Source organism: Xenopus laevis, chromosome 5S, assembly GCF_017654675.1.
Source record: "Xenopus laevis strain J_2021 chromosome 5S, Xenopus_laevis_v10.1, whole genome shotgun sequence".
NCBI classification, from domain to species: domain Eukaryota; kingdom Metazoa; phylum Chordata; class Amphibia; order Anura; family Pipidae; genus Xenopus; species Xenopus laevis.
In genome coordinates this window covers 113,192,103-113,210,357 of record NC_054380.1, presented here as the reverse complement: position 1 = coordinate 113,210,357, position 18,255 = coordinate 113,192,103, and the positions used below count along the sequence as shown (strand labels likewise).

The 18,255-nt window shown below is 39.8% G+C and overlaps 1 protein-coding gene across 4 annotated transcripts; it reads right to left on the bottom strand.

The window, feature by feature from the left end:
* Positions 1–231: 231 nt before the first annotated feature.
* ammecr1l.S (AMMECR1 like S homeolog) lies at positions 232–17,904 on the bottom strand. Of its 4 annotated transcripts, none has more exons than XM_018264185.2 (7): positions 17,750–17,904; positions 12,480–12,821; positions 11,264–11,374; positions 10,721–10,835; positions 8,410–8,500; positions 6,381–6,477; positions 232–2,227 (listed from the first exon to the last, which is right to left on the bottom strand). In XM_018264185.2, exons 2-7 carry the CDS (start codon positions 12,806–12,808, stop codon positions 2,116–2,118), a joined length of 855 nt encoding a protein of 284 aa, XP_018119674.1. In that variant the 5' UTR covers positions 12,809–12,821; positions 17,750–17,904; the 3' UTR covers positions 232–2,115.
* Between the last annotated feature and the right edge of the window lie 351 nt (positions 17,905–18,255).

Genomic DNA, 18,255 nt, shown 5'->3' with positions numbered 1-18,255 from the left:
TATGATGATCTTACTGTGAAATGCTGGGTAGGCTTTATGCCAGACATACTGGGACCAAGGTCATCCTCCAGAAGAAAAGGCCACATCTTCATACAAACAAAGGTAACAAGTTTTTTTGCAAGTTGCATGTTTGGACTGTTGAAAACGTGTAGCTTTAAGTAAATGCTGGTCCCTGGAACAAGACATCTGTTACAAACGTCTTCATTTTACATTTCAATAAAATAATCTTGATTCCTCATTAGTCAGTTCAGTTTATTCTCAGCAGCATGGAAGGGAAAACAATCTTTTTGATTTTCCCAGAGGAAGCGAAGGTTTAAGCAAGGGGTATTTTTACCCTTTCTCTCTCTCCGATGGCACTTCCTCATGTAATATGCTATCTGACAGACAAAGAATAAAAGGAGAGCTGGCACCAGGAAACCTGACATGTAATGTGCAAAAACCTCTCTATTTTCCCTGTTCTCTGCCACATATAGTTGTCTCTCCAAACATATTTACATGCATAATCATGTCATACTCTGTAGTAAATTGTGATGTATGTAATGGGAGATGTGGGGTGTTGCATCTTCCTGATGTCCGTGGCCTAACTGTCAGTACTGTATTTAAGTAATGGTACCTTTGCAAACAGCTGGGAGTAGGCATTAATGCTCCCCATCCATTACAGAGTGGAGAGGTAAAAAAGAAAACCAATAACTGTAAACACTAGAGCTGTGAATAGTGGTTTCTGAATAGTGCTCAGGTAAGGAACTGAAGCAATAGTTTATGCAACAGGGTATATACTGACTGTATATGTAGAGTCTGGCTACACACTTTAAAGTTCTTCCACTGTGCATATGATGTCCATTCTATTCCCGCACTAAGTTGTACCCCATCAGAGCTTACTAAATCCCCCCTTGAATAAAAGATATGTGGATGAGACAAATATAACCTTAGGGACCTAGCAGAGGAAGAACACCTTTCCTATAGTATATTCAACCGAGTGGCAACCCTACATGAACTATTTCCATTTAATGAACTACTGTATCTGTGTAACTGTCATCTTATACAGTTACAGCACAGTATTATGGGCACCTGGCGGATCCTGCTGTCTCACCAAACATAGCTACACCGTGTCATACTATGTAGTAAACTGTGGTGTATATAATGGGAGATGATTGTTATCTTATAGAGTAAGATGGGGGGCAGTTACCTTATCTCAAAGGAAGGGGCTTGCACCTTGCTGGTGGCAGTGCCCCTGTCAGTACTGTATTTAAGGAATATTACCTTTATACACAGCTTGAACTAGGCTTATATGCTCCCCATTAATCACATTGAGTGGAGAGGTAGAAAAGAAAACTAACAACACTGTAAACATTGGATCTGCGAGTAATGGTTTCTAAATAGTGGGCAAGCAAGGAACAGAAGCAATCATTTATGCAACAGGGTATATAATAATTTCATATGCAGAGTTCAGCTAGACACTGCTGTCCATTCCATTCCATCAGAGCTTACTGAACTCCCCCCCCCCATAAAAGATGTGTGGAAGAGACCAAAATAATAAATTAGGAACTTAGCAGAAGAAGAGCCTAGTTGTCTTCACTTAACTTCAGAACCACTTCCTATAGTATATTTAACGGAGGGGCAAACCTATATGTACTATTTAAGTTTAATAAACGTCTGTCTTTGCAACTGCCATCTTATACAGTTACAGCACAGGACTACAGGCATCTTGCTGATCCTGCTGTTGCTTTAGCCCATATCAAAGCCAACTCAAGACTTAAAGGAGAGCTAATTCTCTTTTCTTGAGGTTAAAAAAATTATATATAAGTATATAAAAAAAATTATAACAGTAGGAATGTAAAAACCTAAAAGCGCTTTTTCAGGGTAGCTAACCTCTTTTACTGTAGGGGTTTGAGGAGTTCATGACACCCCTTTTGCTCTCCCTTCTACTAAAAGTTCCATGGAGAGCGTGGGGTGAGGTAAGGCTGTGTGTGTCTGTGAGTCTCTGGGGGCTGCTCCCCACCCTCCAGTGAAGCTTATAATATAGTGCAGTAGTACAGATAACTGGACCAAGAGGAGGGAGCAGGCGAGGAGTCAGATGTCAGGAGGTCACAAGATTGAGATGGAGGCAGCGCAGTGTCAGGAGTAATGTGTATACAGAGGAGGTGCATGCACTGTGCCGTTCTGCTGTACTGGCTTGTAGGAAACCATATATTCTGTGTAGCTGATTGTCACCTTCTCACTGCGATACCTGTGTTAAAAAAAAAAAAAAAAAAAAAAAATGCTAATGGGCACACCTTCTTACTTTAAGAGATACGGACACAAGAAATGAAACCTTTTATATCTATCATAACATGATTTATAATTTTGCCATAAAAGTATTTTCCCAATGCTTTTACATTAGCCATCTGATACCACATGGGGGCTGCCATGTCCTACAGTAGTCTGTCAGCATTAGAAACTAACAGGTTGAGGTTGGCAAAAAAAAATATCTACATTAGCAATACAAAAAGAAGGGTATCAGGCACTCAGGAGAATCTCCACAAGGGCCGGCAAAAATAAAGTTAAAATGTAATATTTATTGCAGATTCATTAAAAAAGGAACAGTATCTCCATTAGCCAATACCCCTCTATTTGTACTTTGCTCTTTTTTCTGCTCCTTAAAGGACATGTAAACCCCCTCCACAAAAATTTAATCAGTTAACAGCCTCCTTTAAATCTTTAGATACCTGCCACTCTGGTTGTTAAAAGGTTAACAGTAAGGCTGCAGCTTCCCTTCAATCACTTAAGATTCCTTCTCTTCCTCAGCCCCCTCCCTCAGGAATTCTCTTTGGCTGTTGACTTATGAGCATGCTCAGTTCTTCTCAGCTTAGATCACTAAACACACCCTCCAGTCTAACAGCCAATAAAGAGATAGCATTGCTGGTTCCCATAGAAACTCTAGCTGTTTGATCCTATTTTTTTCCTCTCCTAACCACCTTAACCATTACAGTGCTCAACCCCAGCAGAACTTTTTATGAAGGTATGTTGTGCCTGTGTAACCTGCATTCTGCATCACATGGACTTTACAGCATACATGTCCTGTTTGCAGATGTCAATGTTACTGATGAGATGTCAGAGGGAGAATGGCTGCAGGGTGAAAACTGTTATTTGTTTTAAGAAAAATGTTATGGAGCTGGCAAATGGAGGGGGTATATGCAGTACAAATGATGTGGATTGGGGGGGGAGGATATGCCCGACTTATAAACATGGTAGGAAAATGTAGGCTTTATATGTCCTTTAAGCTGAGGGTCTGGGGGCTGGTGCACCGGTTCCACCTGGTGAGTGATCAACATATTTTGTGTCCTGTGCCCCCCTTTAAATCTACATTAATATTTTGAAGAGTAGTGTTTTTAGTGTTTCGGTTTAAAATCCATTAATTTTTCATAAAACATTCAGAACCTGGAATGTCCTTATTAATGGATTCAATGACATATCCCCTCTGTGTGCTATTAAAATGTTTACAGCAATCAGAATTGGATCACCACAAATATTGAACCATAGCAACCATGTACTGGGTACTGATAAGGAATAATTCATACAAATATCATATTCTCCAAGTAGACATCAGTATTAGAGATATACCGAATACAGGATTCGGTTCCGTATTCGGCCTTTTTCAGCAGAATTCATTTTTCACAAATCATATGCTGCAAATACAGCAGGGAGTTACTGAGAACTTTGTGGGGGTCATTTATCAACACTGGGCAAATTTGCTCATGGGCAGTTTCCCATGACAACCAATAAAATTGTTGCATTCATTGTTCTACTTGCAGCTGGCTTTAAAAAGGTAATCACTGATTGGTTGCTATGGGTAACTGCCCATGGGCAAAATTGGCCAGTGTTGATAAAGGACTCCCACTCTCCTAGAATACCGGAGACAAGCGTTCCAATTGAAAAGTAGGAGAAGCAGAAACAGTGAGCAATGACACTAGGCATGGTCATGTGACCATCCATTGATTAGAGCGAGCATGCAGCTTTTAAAGGAACAGTTCAGTGTGAAAATAAAAACTGGGTAAATAGATAGGCTGTGCAAAATAAAAAATGTTTCTAATATAGTTAGTTGTGCAAAAATGTAATGTATAAAGGCTGAAGTGACTGGATGTCTAATATAATAGCCAGAACACTACTTCCTGCTTTGTATCTCTCTTTAACGTTGAGTAAGTCAGCGACTTGAAGGGGGGGCCACATGGGACATATCTGTTCAGTGAGTTTGCAATTGATCCTCAGCCTTCAGCTCAGATTCAAAAGCAACAGATATGAACCATGTGGCCCCCTTCAAGTCTCCGATTGGTTACTGCCTGGTAACCAGTCAGTGTAAACCAAGAGAGCTGAAAAGCAGGAAGTAGTGTTCTGACTGATATGTTAGACATCCAGTCACCCCAGCCTTTTTACATTACATTTTTGCATAACTATATTAGAAACATTTTAATTTTGCACAGCCTATTTACCCTATTTTCACAATGAACAATTCCTTTAACTGCACTACTTTCTAATCATTCCTATGGGATTTTTAGAAGTGTATTTATCAATGGGTGAATATCAGAATTAGTCATTTGCTAAATACGCTTCTGAAAATCCCATAGGAATGAATAATAAACGCTACTGTAGTAAACTCTAATTTGCCATTTTTATAAATCTGCCCCTATGTCTCTTAAGTTTTGACCTTTAAACACACCACAGTCTGACAAATATTGGGCCAACCACTTACAGACTGCAAAATAATACCAGTTTTTCTTAAGAATTCAAGTGGCTTTATTACATTTCAAACGTTGCTTATGAGGCCCTAGCTACATTATGCTTTAGCAACAATAAGGACCTCTCAAAAAAAAGGACTTTATGACGTATGGATATGATCCAATACTGATAGCTATGAGCATTTTGAAGGGGTGGTTCACCTTTAACTTTAAGTATGTTATAGGATTACTAATTCTAATCAATTTTTCAATCGGTCTTTATTTTTTATTTGTTATAGTTTTTGAATTATTTGCCTTCTTCTTCTGACCCTTTCCAAACTTCAAATGGGAGTCACTGACCCCTTCTAAAAAACAATTGCTATGTAAGGCTACACATTTATTGTTATTGCCACTTTTTATTCAGACCCTCTCCTATTCATATTCCTATGTCTTACATAAATCAGTCCATGGTTGCTAGGGTAGTTTGTACCCTAGCAACCAGACAAACTGTAAACGGGAGAGCTGCTGAATAAAAAGCTAAATAACTCAAACACCACAAATAATAAAAAATGAAAACCAATTGCAAATTGTCTCAGAATATCCCTCTCATACTAAAAGTTAATTTAAAGGTTAACAAACTCTTTAACATAATTTGGAGGGGAGTTTTCTTGGGTTTGCTGGCAAGGGATGAACACACAATTATAACAGAAATGAGCTTTGAACTGGCAAATGCAAGTTAGTAACTGAAAGCATGTCAGATGGTTTCTACAGTGGGTGTTAAAGGAAAGCAACAAAAAATATAAGAATTTTAAAGTATTGAAAATATCATGTACTGTTGCCCTGCACTGGTAAAACGGTTTGCTTCAGAAACACTACTAAAATGCACATAAACAAGCTGTTGTGTAGCAATGGCAGCAATTGAAAAAAGGCTATATGGCACAGGATAAATAGTGGATAACAGATAACACAATTATGTTCTAGAAAGTTTATCTGCTAACTGCTGTGTAACCTGAGCCTCCTTTGAATAGCTGCCCCCATTGCTACACAGCAGCTTATTTATTACAACAACAGCAGTGTCTCTGAAGCAAACACAGCAGTTTTACCAGTGCAGGGCAACACTGAATTATATTTTTATTACTTTAAAACACTTATTTTTTTGATGTTACTGTTCCTTTAAGATTGTTTTAACCTGCAAAAGTATCTAATAAGCATGGAACTACACATTAAGGCTAGGGCCACACCATACTTGAGTGCAGGAAGATGCAGCAGATTTTGGCGTCGAGATGCAAGATTTGATATTCTCCACTTAGATCCACCGCATCTGCCTGAAGCAGAGGTAATGTTTCCAAGAGAAGGCAGTGCAGCAGCAGAGGAGCAGTGGGGGGAGTGGTTTCTTATCCTGAGTTTCTCTGCAGGCTGAGATCTGTATGGTATGACGCTTGCCTAATAGTCCATGCAAGAATGTGTATCTGGGCCTTGGCTCCAAAAGAGAGAAAAAAAAGCGTGCTTGGTGAAAGAAGGTAAGTTCGCAATATAGATGAAAGCAGCAAGTGCAATGAATCTCTGGTTTGCCAATGCCTTACCAACTATGTGTGGGTTTTCCCAGTTCCTTTCCAATATAATAAATAAAAGAAGTGAAATCGCTTTCTAAACAGTATTGAGTGGGGGGGAGCAACAAAGAATTCTCACCTTGTGAGTTTGATTGTTTTCCTAAACTCATTGGTGATGGGTGCCTTGAAGCCACCTTTCCTGAGCAGAGAGTCTATAGTCTGGATCTGATCCCAGTCTGAAATGAGGCAGGTTATTCCTTTAGTACGTTTGCTCAAAAACAATACATGGGTCAAAGATTGTCGGCATCTGAGCGCCATTCACAGGGGTCAAGTAAAAGTCTTCATTGTTTACAAGAATGGAGATAAAATAACAGTTACATATGTATATTATAAGCAACACCACAGTATAAATGTATTACTATAAATTCCAATTTATCTTAAAGTAAATGTTCAGTGTAAAAATTAAAAAACTGGGTAAATAGATAAGACTGTGCAAAATAAAAAAAATGTTTCTAATATAGTTAGTTAGGCAAAAATTTAATGTATAAAGGCTGGAGTGGCTAAATAAATTACTGCATTAATCAGAGTGTGTGCGGATCCATTTTCTATACACATACGTGACTGGATGTCTGACATAATAGTCAGAACACTACTTCCTGCTTTTCAGCGCTCTTGGTTTCCACTGATTGGTTACCAGGCAGTAACTTGAGGGGGGGGGCACATGGGTCATAACTGTTACTTTTGAATGTGAGCTGAATGCAAAGGATCAATTGCAAATTTTTTGAGCAGTTATGTCCCATGTGCCCCCCCCCTCTTAAAGTCACTGACTAACTCAGAGTTAGAGAGCTGAAAAGCAGGAAGTAGTGTTCTGGCTATCATGCTAGACATCCAGTCACTTCAGCCTTTATACATTACATTTTTTATTTGCACAGTCTATCTATTTACCCAGTTTTTATATTTACACTGAACTGTTCCTTTAAAGGGGACCTGTCACCCTAAGAAATAAATCCAAATCCTATTCCATGATGTTAGTCAAGTTAAACAAAAGTCACTTATACTATATACATTATTTAAATCTTGTTTCCTTCTTTCTGGGAATTCATAATTATAGCAAGCAGACAGTAGCCATTTTTTGGACACTGTTATTAAGGAAAGCCTTGCATCATCTCAAAATCTTGTTTGAGCACCAGCACGGGGGACCTGATGTCCATGCCCACGCACTGGCTACACAATTAGATGATGAGCAGGTAGGGGGAATGTGGGAAGTGCAGCGACATTTAGGAAGTGCTGAATGGAAAGTGAAAGCAGGTCTGGATTGGGAGTCAAAATAGGCCATGGTATTGCAAATACAGAGAGGCCCAATCAGCATCCCAACAAATAGTGGCTTTCTATGACATGTTATGGAAGCCCCTCTGGCATTTGCCAGAACCCACAGATTGCCAGTCTGGGCCTGAGTGAAAGTAATTGCTGCCTTGTCTAAGGCATAGAGGAGGGGCAGGCGATATATGACGGACAGCTAAGATTTTTAAACAAGTTAACACCAGGTATGAAAAAATTGTATTTAATGTTTAATTTGAAAATGACTTATTATATAGTTATTTATGTCTGGGTGACAGGTCTACTTTAAGGGGTCCTCTATTCTTATCATTACAGCTAGTCTTCATTTTTATCTATAATATTTCAATTACGTGCCCTTTTCTGCCTCTTTCTAGCTTTCAAAAGGTGGTTCATTGCCCCCCAGCAGCCAAAACACTATTGTTCTGGCACCTACAATATCTACAAAGTCTCTTATTCAAACCACTGCATGCTGCAAGGCTAAACTGTGTTATAGCAACCAGATAGCTATTTGAGAACTGGAAAGCTGCTGAACAAAAGGCTAAATAATTCAAAACCCACTAAAATAGAACATAAAAACCAACTGAATTATGTCTCAGAATATCAATGTCTGCATCTTACTAAAAGTACTCATTCATTAGAGTCTTTGACATGACTGTCATCACATAAACAGGTACAGTAGCTCCACAACAGCTATTATGCTACATCAAAGTATATTAAAAGATTCTACATTTCTTTTTATTATGAATGGATAATTCCCATATCTTGCTATTAAATGTTACAAACCTTATTGCAATAAACCACCAACTAATGTAATAAAACCACCGACATACCTTGTTCCTTTGCTACTTCAGGCAGGTAGGTGGCTGTGCGTTTTATTCCCTTCTCATTTAGGAACTCAATCCGGATGCCATGCACTCCAACCTAGAAGAGCAGTTAAAAAGTAACCTCTCCATAAGAAGAGAATGTGTCTGGGTTCCCAAAAATGTATTTTACCATTTATAACAGGCTAAGCCAAAATCGCTATAATGATAGTCATATAGTGTACTATCCTTGATTCGATTTACTTAAAGGAGAAGGAAAGCCAAAAAAAAACTTAAGCTCTAAGCGTTGGCAATGTATAGTAGATATATTTACCAGCAAGCATTCCCTCATTACTTTTTCACAAAATCTTTTTGCTTCAATCAATTTTTGTAAAAGTATAGACATGTATGAAAAAGATTACCTTTGTCTCTGTAAGAAATCCATAGAATTAGGGCACACGCATGCGCATTAGCTTCCATCCATGCCCTGCGCATGCGCATGAGTGTTTTCTCTTCCTTGTGCAGTGATGACGATGCGGTCACGTGACACAGACGCTCGTCATCGCTGACCTCTCTGCCCCCGCCTCATTAATCAGAGCTCCAATAGCCGATGCAGTTTCCCCTCTGCCAGGAAACTAGGGGAAGCTTTGAAGCTCCTGCGCTCGCTCCGGTTTTAATTTACAGTCTGTCAGTGAGCGAGCGCAGGAGCTGAGGAGGGGAGCTTTACAAAAGGCAGCAAAGGATCGGGTCTGTCTGACTGAGGTCTGTACATAAAGGCATAAAGCAAAAGACATGTTATTTTGACTTCAAACTACGTCCTGTATTTTTTTGTCTAACCCAGTGTACTCAATACATGTAAATTATGTTGTCACAATGTGGGTCACGAAGGAGGCACATGCGCATTCACGACGGAGCGCAAGGCGGAACTGACGTGACAATTTGAAAACGGCGGCGGCAAACTCATATAAGGGGGAAAACTTACAAACGCTTGTGCACAAATTCAGCACTGATTTCAGTGTTTTTACTGCTGTGTTTCAGGAGGGGGCCTGATGGAGAACAAAGTTAAGGTAGTTTAGTTGTTTGGCTTTCCTTCTCCTTTAATGTACTAAATTATGCCCAAAATACTTGAAAAAACATTCCACACGTGAGAGGAACAGAAGCACAAGCTGCATTCAAATTAACTTGTACAAAAACAAAACTTGTGTGCATCAAGGACCACGTGGAGCACTGATTAACTCATTATTTTTATACCAGGATCCACAAACAAGCTTTCCCAGCTGACACGGATATACACCTCTGAGCGTTCATATGGCTAGAGGGAAAATTTGTTTGGCAAAAGTTAAGTATCCATATTTTAGACAGATCTTCAGCATGTGGGCTTGCCCTCATGAGCAATCGGGCTGATAATACAATAAAAGCATTGATAGCATTCGGGTTCCATGGAAATTATGATTTAATTATTAATTTATGAGAAAATGTATATTGTTATAATTAACAAACAACTATTACTATTTCTTATGTAACCTTAAATTAAAGTAAAGTTGACCCGTCACCCAAAAAAAATTATTCAAAATCCTATTTTGTTTCCTTCAGTCTGGGAACTCATAATTCTAGCAAGCAGGCAGGAGCCATTTTGTGGACACTGTTATTAAGGCAAGCCTCGCATCATCTCAGAATCTTGTTTGTGCACCAGAATGGGGGACTTGATGTCCATCCCCATGCCCTGGCTACACAATTAAACGGTGAAGAGAACTGTGGGAATGTGTGGAGAGCAGTGACATCTAGGAAGTACTGAATGGAAAGTGAAAGTAGTTGTCTGCTCCGCCTCTATGCCTAAGGCATAGAGGAGGGGCAGACAATATTTGATTGACAGTGGAGATTTTTTAAATGAGCTTACAACAACTATGAATGCTTTAATAAAAAATAAAAATTGGAATCCGTGTTTAATTTGAAAAGGACTTGTATTATGCAGATTTTGGTGTCTGGGTGACAGGCCCACTTTAATAAATATCCAAATGAAAATAATGGCTTTTTGGTGTACATGATAAAGTGCCACATGAGGCAGCTAAACACCACTAAACACTGGATGAAACATAGCACATTTTCTATTCTATTCCCATCAGAAATTAAACAAGGAACATTTGCCCTATGAATAATACTGAACTGGTATTTGGCTCAATGAATGATCACATGGTCACATAATACTAAGCAACTTCTGGATCAATGGGCACGAACAATAGGGATTAAACTGGCAAAAATGCCCATTGGGTGCACCATTTCTTCTATGGGGCACCTTGGCTACAACTGCTTGCCAATGTCTATACTCCTTGAAAATGCTCACCTCCCAGTCGAGAAAGTCCCCCACATCCTCAAAGTTGGTGAGTAGAGACACAGAGCAGGACAGTTTAGGCAGTTCCTCACGAGTAAGTGGTGGGAAACGGCTGTCCTTAAGAGCACTGCAGCATAATAGATACAAACCTTCATTAAAACAATAGGCCTAAAGTATGTTTAGAACAAGCCCTGTTTGTTGATCTAATGTTAAAAAAAAAAAAGCATATACTGTCCCTTTCAGGCAGTTTTGAGACAAAATATTTATCTTTACTGGTATCTACCATCTGTGCATGGATATCAATCCCACATGTGTATGTAAATAGAAGACAATCTGCCAGTACTACATGTAATTCCAAGATATAAAGGGATGTATGTACGGTTTCTATGAATGAATTTTGTTAGAAACATGCCACCTGCTGGCATGTTTACCATTTTGACCACAAAGTAGTCATGGAGGTTATCAGGAGAAAGAAAGAGGGCTCAGATACTATTACTGCATAGATATGCCATTAGTAGTAGAGTTGTGAGCAAACATATGTAGAGCTCTCAGTACCTGGTTAGCGTGTAATCCCTGAGTCCTGAGTGAAGATTCATGGCAGAGAAGGTCCCAATACAGCCTCGAAGACGTTTTTCACGTCCAGCCTTCCACGTAACAAACAAGGGACTAGAATGGGGAAATTAAAATAATTAGGGGGGAGGGTTTATTTTTATTACAGGTTGAATTCTCCTTTAAAGTGTCAGCATGCAGTAAAGATGTTTTAATAAGTAGATTGCATACTAAGGCAGGCATATGAAATGTGAAAAACACAAGGGCCAAATTAAATTGACAAGAGTTGCTTTATTTGATAAGGGCTGTATAAATACTAAAGAAAATATCAGTATATAGGAGATAGTGTGTCTTGCTGCAGCTTTCTATAGTTCATTACATCTACAAAAACATGCATATTTTTTGTATGTATGCTTTTTTTTTATTAAAAAAAACTGTTGAATTCTCCTTTAAACAGGAAGTGCTGTTGCTGCGAACATCATCAAAAGTGGGCAGGAACAGAAAAACATTTTGTAAAAATTTAAAAGGAGTAAAATATAGACAATATAACATAAGATAAGAAATTTAGATGAGACCCGCAACTATGCCCGCAGCAGAAAATCCTACCCTCATCCCGCATGGTACCCGCTTTTTTAGGGGGTAAGCCGAGGGTACCTGACCCGCTGCAGGACTCTACTGTATGGTGTAATTTTTTGCTCAGAACAGTCATGGCTCGGCTCAGAAACAATGATGGCCAGGTCCATGGCTGCTTAGGACTGTCATTTATTTTAGCTCATTATATATTGTCATCTAAAATTCAAAACAGAATTTATAACATGGATAACTACAGGACGGGCGGTTAAAGAGTAGGATAAAAAGATGAGCATATATAATGAGCTAAAATAAATGACAGTCCTAAGCAGCCAGAGGCCATAGAACTGGCCATCATTGTCTCTGAGCCATGACAGTTCCCAGATACTTGCACCGTGGGAAATGCTAGACGTTACAGCTGTCTGATGATGTATAGGCTATGAATAACTCATTTCGGAGCATGCATACGATTTCTGCAGATCTGTTAGTATGATTGTGTATCCTGCTAGCCAGTCTATTTTGGGCTGAGCAGACACAATTATAGGTATTGCAGAATTTCTAAATGAAAGGCAAGAGGGTAAATATGTAAAACCAATTATTCCCTAATCTCTTATTGCCCATGATAGATCTGGGCTGTACATCCGATACTCACTAAGGGTCGTTGGTGAAACGTGGTAGGCGTGGCTGTGGGAGACCATGTAGGTGACAGTAGAGGACATCAAAGCAGTAGCAGCCCATTTCAGCGGTCACAACTGACTGCTCTCTTGCGGTCCCATTGGGCCGGGAGAGTGGGGTGAGGGCACCTGGACCCACTGTCTTGTCTTCAGAAGGCTGGCAGTTATTTGTGACAGGAGGCTGGCAGTTATTTGTGACAGAAGGCTGAATGCTGCCAGAAGGAGGGCACAGTTTGGGTTTCTTTACTCCACAGCATCCCAAGGATGGCTTGTTCTCGGTTGCTGATATGCAGCGCCTCTTCCCCATGATGAGAGGCACCCTGAAAAAGACAGCATAAAAGGAAGACTTCTGAGTCAACATGTTTGGGATAATTTGTCAAGGTTATGGTGTACTTGTGTGGAGGATTGTTGAATTAGTCAGGATTAGATCAAATACCATAATTGCACTTGCATATTACCAAGAGCAGATCAGTTAACAAACAGTTTTGAACAAGCTATTGTCTAGATTTTACAAAGGCTTTGTATATAGTGCCATGGAAAACATTTATCGCACAAGCTAATTAAAGCCGGGCCGCAGTATTGCAGATCACTGGATCACAGAAGGCACCGCAAGCGATTTTATGGCACTATAACTATATTTTCACAGACTTCTCTATGGATCAACACGTTTTAATAAAAGGCTCACTAAATATGGATAAATATGGACCTCATTGAATTAAAATGAGCTTAGTATTGAGAATTGCGAGTATATGCAGAGTTTAAAAAGGCTAGTTCCATCACTGGACTCAAATTCATGACAAGAGTGCAGCTATTAATTAGTAACTTAAACTGGCCATACACACATTAAAGATGCCGATTTGGCCCCTTTAGCCCAATTTGGCGGCTTATCTGGGCCCTTCCCAATGGCCTTTCCAATAGATATGTGACCAGAAATCAGGCAGACATCCCTTGGGCAGGTTTAAAAACCTGTTGGGTGGGTTCTATAGAGTTGATGCAGTGCAGACCTGTCCCAACAAGTCTGAATAAGCTTAAATTATGCTCTAATTGTTGGTCAGGGGCAGGGCCACCATTAGAAATCATGGGACCCCGTACAACAAAATGTTTAGGGCCCCCTGGGCCCCGCCCACACCACAGTTAAAAGACCACACAGACATCAGCGCTAAAAACGGTAAACCAAACACAAGTTATAAAAAGCTATTGATGGTCAGGGCCCCCTAGAAGTAAAAAAATAAAATAAAAAAAAAATATATATATTGGCTCCAGGGACCCCCCATAAAAGTTTTATAAAAATTGGGGCCCCAGGAAATATTAAAAAAAAAACAAAAAAACATTGGTGGCAGGGGACTGTATGGTATTAAAATGATACATTGGTGTTCAGTAGAACTGAACTTGTGGCTTTGGGACTTCAAGTTTGGCTCTTTCCGTGACTTTGGGTCTTTCCGTGGTTTCGTGACTTCGGCAGATCGGCTCTTTTCATGACTTCGGCAGTTCAGTTCAGGGGCTTTTCTGGACTTTTAAAGAGGCGGCACGTTTTCGGAACTGCCAAGGCCTTTAGGCACGGGCCCGGAACACTTGTACCCCCTGTGCCCCCCTGATGGCGGTCATGGTCTGGGGCAGTTTTAATTGTAAGCATTGAAAGTCTGCTATAAAGTCAGTGCAATATATGCCTTTAAACAAAAGACTTGGGTGAATACTGAACTGAATAGGAAGCCTAATTTGCTTTTCACATTTGAACAAAAGTACAAATATTTTCATAACCTTCAGTTTTCCAATGATTTAAATTCATGGGTTGGAGTTTGTTCTGTCAAGGGCAAGGGATTTGTACAAATCCAAATTTGTACATTCAGACCCAAACAACATTCTAGATATGCATCATCCCTACTTTCAGAGCACAGCTGTAAAATCTCCTGCCTTTATTTACAATTAATATATTAATTATAATAATTTACAATTAATATAATAATTCTTTATTAATATAGTGCCAACCTATTCCACAAAGGTTTATGGAGATTATGCATCATTCACATCTTTGACTTCACCTTTCTGCCTCTAACCAAGCAATCTAGGCTACATTAAGCCATTCTCCACAGAAGTAGATTACCCCCTGTTGGAGAACTGTACAAGAGGAGTCAAATGGGTGTCAAACTCACAGAGAAAATGGGGCTCAGCTGCAAAGATATCTCTGGAACAAATTCATGACAATCAAAAAGGGGACACCAGAAGTAACAGCTACTGGCAGCACAGAAGATAAATAGAGGATAAAATATATGTTGCAGGCATGGGCTCTATTATCCAGAGACCGTGGAAGACTGGTAGTCAGACATAATGCAGATGTAAAGCACTGGGCTACCGCTGGGTTGTTGGGGCCCTGTACAAGCAAACTGGCAGTTTAAGACCATGCACCCATGCCACAAGATTATTAAACCTGCCACCATGTCAAGGTAGACTCTTGTAGAAGACCATAATTCGGGGATTAAACAAATTTCCCAAATTGCACAAATCATGTTAAAGAAGTCTCACATAGTAAAACAAAAAAACTGTCTGTTTACGCCCACCTGGGACCAACATTTCACTGGGCCCCTGACAACAGTACCCAGTGTACCCCACAATAGTGGCCCTGAGATACAGGGGGAACATGCACTCAGAGAGCCATCGAGATATTATTGAAGGAATACATATTACTGGACACACATAATGCAGGAGTGAGAATTTTCTTTTGAGTACATACACACTGCTGCAGGGAAGTGCCCAGGAGTTATGCTTACTGCTGGGAAACCACACCATAGAAGTCATGCAGAAGCTTCCGGAGGGATAGATGCAGAAAGGGTCAAGCATTGTTCTGGACAGACATAGCACAGAAAAAATTGATGTACATACTGCATGTAAATGGACTTCACTATATAGCAGTGAAATGGGTGGCACACCTATTCCCAACCTCACCCAGTTGCATGGTTAAGACTTGCATATATTTCCAAAAAGAACCAGCAAACAAAAAAATATATATTTAGGTGAAGCATGTTTTAGCCAACTTATTATTTTGGTCCCCACTGGGACCTTTCTCAAGGCAACCACGCCCTAAACATAATGTGATATATATAGCCAATGAACCACAAACAATTAAGGAATTACATCACATTCAAAGCATTCAAGTGATTGGTGCAGAACATGAAAGTGATCAGTGCACATCATTTGAATAGAGTTAAACTCCTTTAACATTATTAAGGTGACGAGTGCTTACTAATTTACCATATACTAATAAAAATTACTATAAAAAAAAATAAAAATTACTATATTTAAATGATGTGCACTAATCACTTTCATGTTCTGCACCAATCACTTGAATGCTTTGAATGTGAGGTCATTCCTTAATTGCTTGTGGTTATATCACATTATGTTTAAGGTGTGGTTGCCTTGAAAAAGGTCCCAGTGGTATATTATTTTCTGTTTTGCTGGTTCTTTTTGGATTATATATATATATATATATATATATATATATATATATATATATATATATATATATATATATATATATATATATATATATATATATATATATATATATATCACACACACACACACACACGTGTGTGTATATTCAGATGTGTGTGTGTGGAGGATATAAAGTATGGGATCTGTTATCCAATAACCTGTTATCCAGAAAGCTCCACATTATGGGAAGACCATCTCCCATGGACTTCAAAGACCTCCTTTAAATGAAATAATTCACAATTTTTAAAATTATTTCCTTTTCTCTGTAATAATAAAACAGTAGCTTGTACTTGATCCAAACTAAGATATAATTAATCCTTATTGAAGGCAAAACAATTCTATTACATTGTATGTGTGAGTGGTGTAAATATAAATATATTTGTGTACAGGATGTAAAGATGTGGAATTCTCTTCCTGAATCAGAGGTACAGGCTGATAGATTTGAGAAGGGGTTGTATGGCTATTTAGCAAGTGAGGGAATACAGGGTTATGGAAGATAGCTCATAGTACAAGTTGATCCAGGGACTGGTCCGAGTGCCATCAAGGGGGTATATTTATCAAAGAGTGACGTTAGAGATCACCCAGTCCTCTAGAGTGAAATACCGCCTCTCTATTCATTACTATGGGAGTTTTTATCAATGGGTGAAAGTGAAAGTTCATCCTTTGACAAATATGCCTTTCAAAATCCCATAGAAATAAATGGAGAGTGGCGGAATTTCACTCTAGAGGACTGTAGCGATCTCTTAACTTCACTCTTTGATAAATGTGCCCCTTGGAGTAAGGAAAGAATTTTTTGCAAATTGTAGAGGCTTCAAATGTTTATTTTTTTTTTTGCCTTCCTCTGGATCGACTAGCAGTTAGGCAGGATGTATATAGCAGTGGTCCCCAACCTTTTTTGGCCCAGAGACAGGTGTTGGTCGGGAATGGTCAGTGTCAATTCTGGTGCGCCCGTGTACAAATCAGCAAGCCATTGTCTAATTTGACGAGCCTCATTAAAGGACCAGTAACAGTAATTTAAAAAAAAAAAAATAGTTTCTTTTTAACCAATAAAAAAGAGCAACGCAGTTGCTCCTCTTCTGAAATGGCAACAGGGCGATGATCCATCTGCGCTCGATTTCTCCTCCGCACGATGGATCGTCGCCCGGTCGCCGTACCAGAAGAGGAGCGCATGCAGAGAATGGGTAAGTAATTTCTTAATAAAAGCTTTGCGAATTAAAAGTTTAAACTGTGTTGTTGTTTTTTTTTTTCGTTAAAAAGAAACAAATTACTGTTACCCGTCCTTTAGTTGGTCGCTAGGCTCAGCAGCCCAGTTCAAGAAAGTCTTCGCCCTGGTTCTGGGCCGCGGCCAGTCGGTTGGGGACCCCAGATATAAAGATTTAAAAGGTTGAACTTGATGGACGTGTGTCCTTTTTTCAACCTGACTTACTATGTGGCTATGACACAGCAGCAGAGCAGGAGCTTTAGGTATTGCTGGAGGAATGACATGTGAGAGACTATGGCTAGAACTGGCCCGACACCCTGCAGGGTTTCTCTACGTGCTGACACAGGGATACAGTACAGGAAGCATAAATATACAGAAAGTACCAGACAGAGTGGTGGGGGAGCACTGGGAAGCATGAATACTGACGAACAAACACACAGAGCAGCTTATATATTGGAGAACAGGCTCTCCCTCATCAAATCCCAAAAAAACGTCACTCTCCCACACAGACCGTTAACTCACGTTCCACCCCCTGACAAAAATCCTCCTTCCTCTGACCTGCTGCCTGCCGGTGTGCCTCTGTAATAAAGTGCACCTTCCTACTTCCCTTCTTTGGATCGTCCTCCAGCCACGTGACAATGCTTGCGTGCAGCCGCGCGTCTGATCCTATTGGCTGCTGCTTCCAAGGGGCCGCACTGGCCCTGTTTGGCTTTGACAGCTGTTGGTTCACAAAAAGCGAAGAATCGGGAATTGATGAGTAGAGGGGCGGGGCTGAGGCTGGTAAGGTTAGGGGCTGAGGAAAAATTGCAGGCTTTTTCGTCACGGATGCTGGATGAATAAATTGGATATGAGAGCAGCGCTTTTTGTACACCCGAATGGTCCCTTCTTTTGATGGATCAACGTCGTGGTAGGCAGCGGTCTAGTTTTAGGGTAGCGCTGAGAGAAGCAGGCCGCCTGTAAGAGAATGGGGTATTTGAGCATCAATTGCTGTTAATTCTACATAACTGCCTGTCAGCTGTTTTTAAATGGCAACTGTGGCATACTGGGGAATGCTGGGTGGTGGA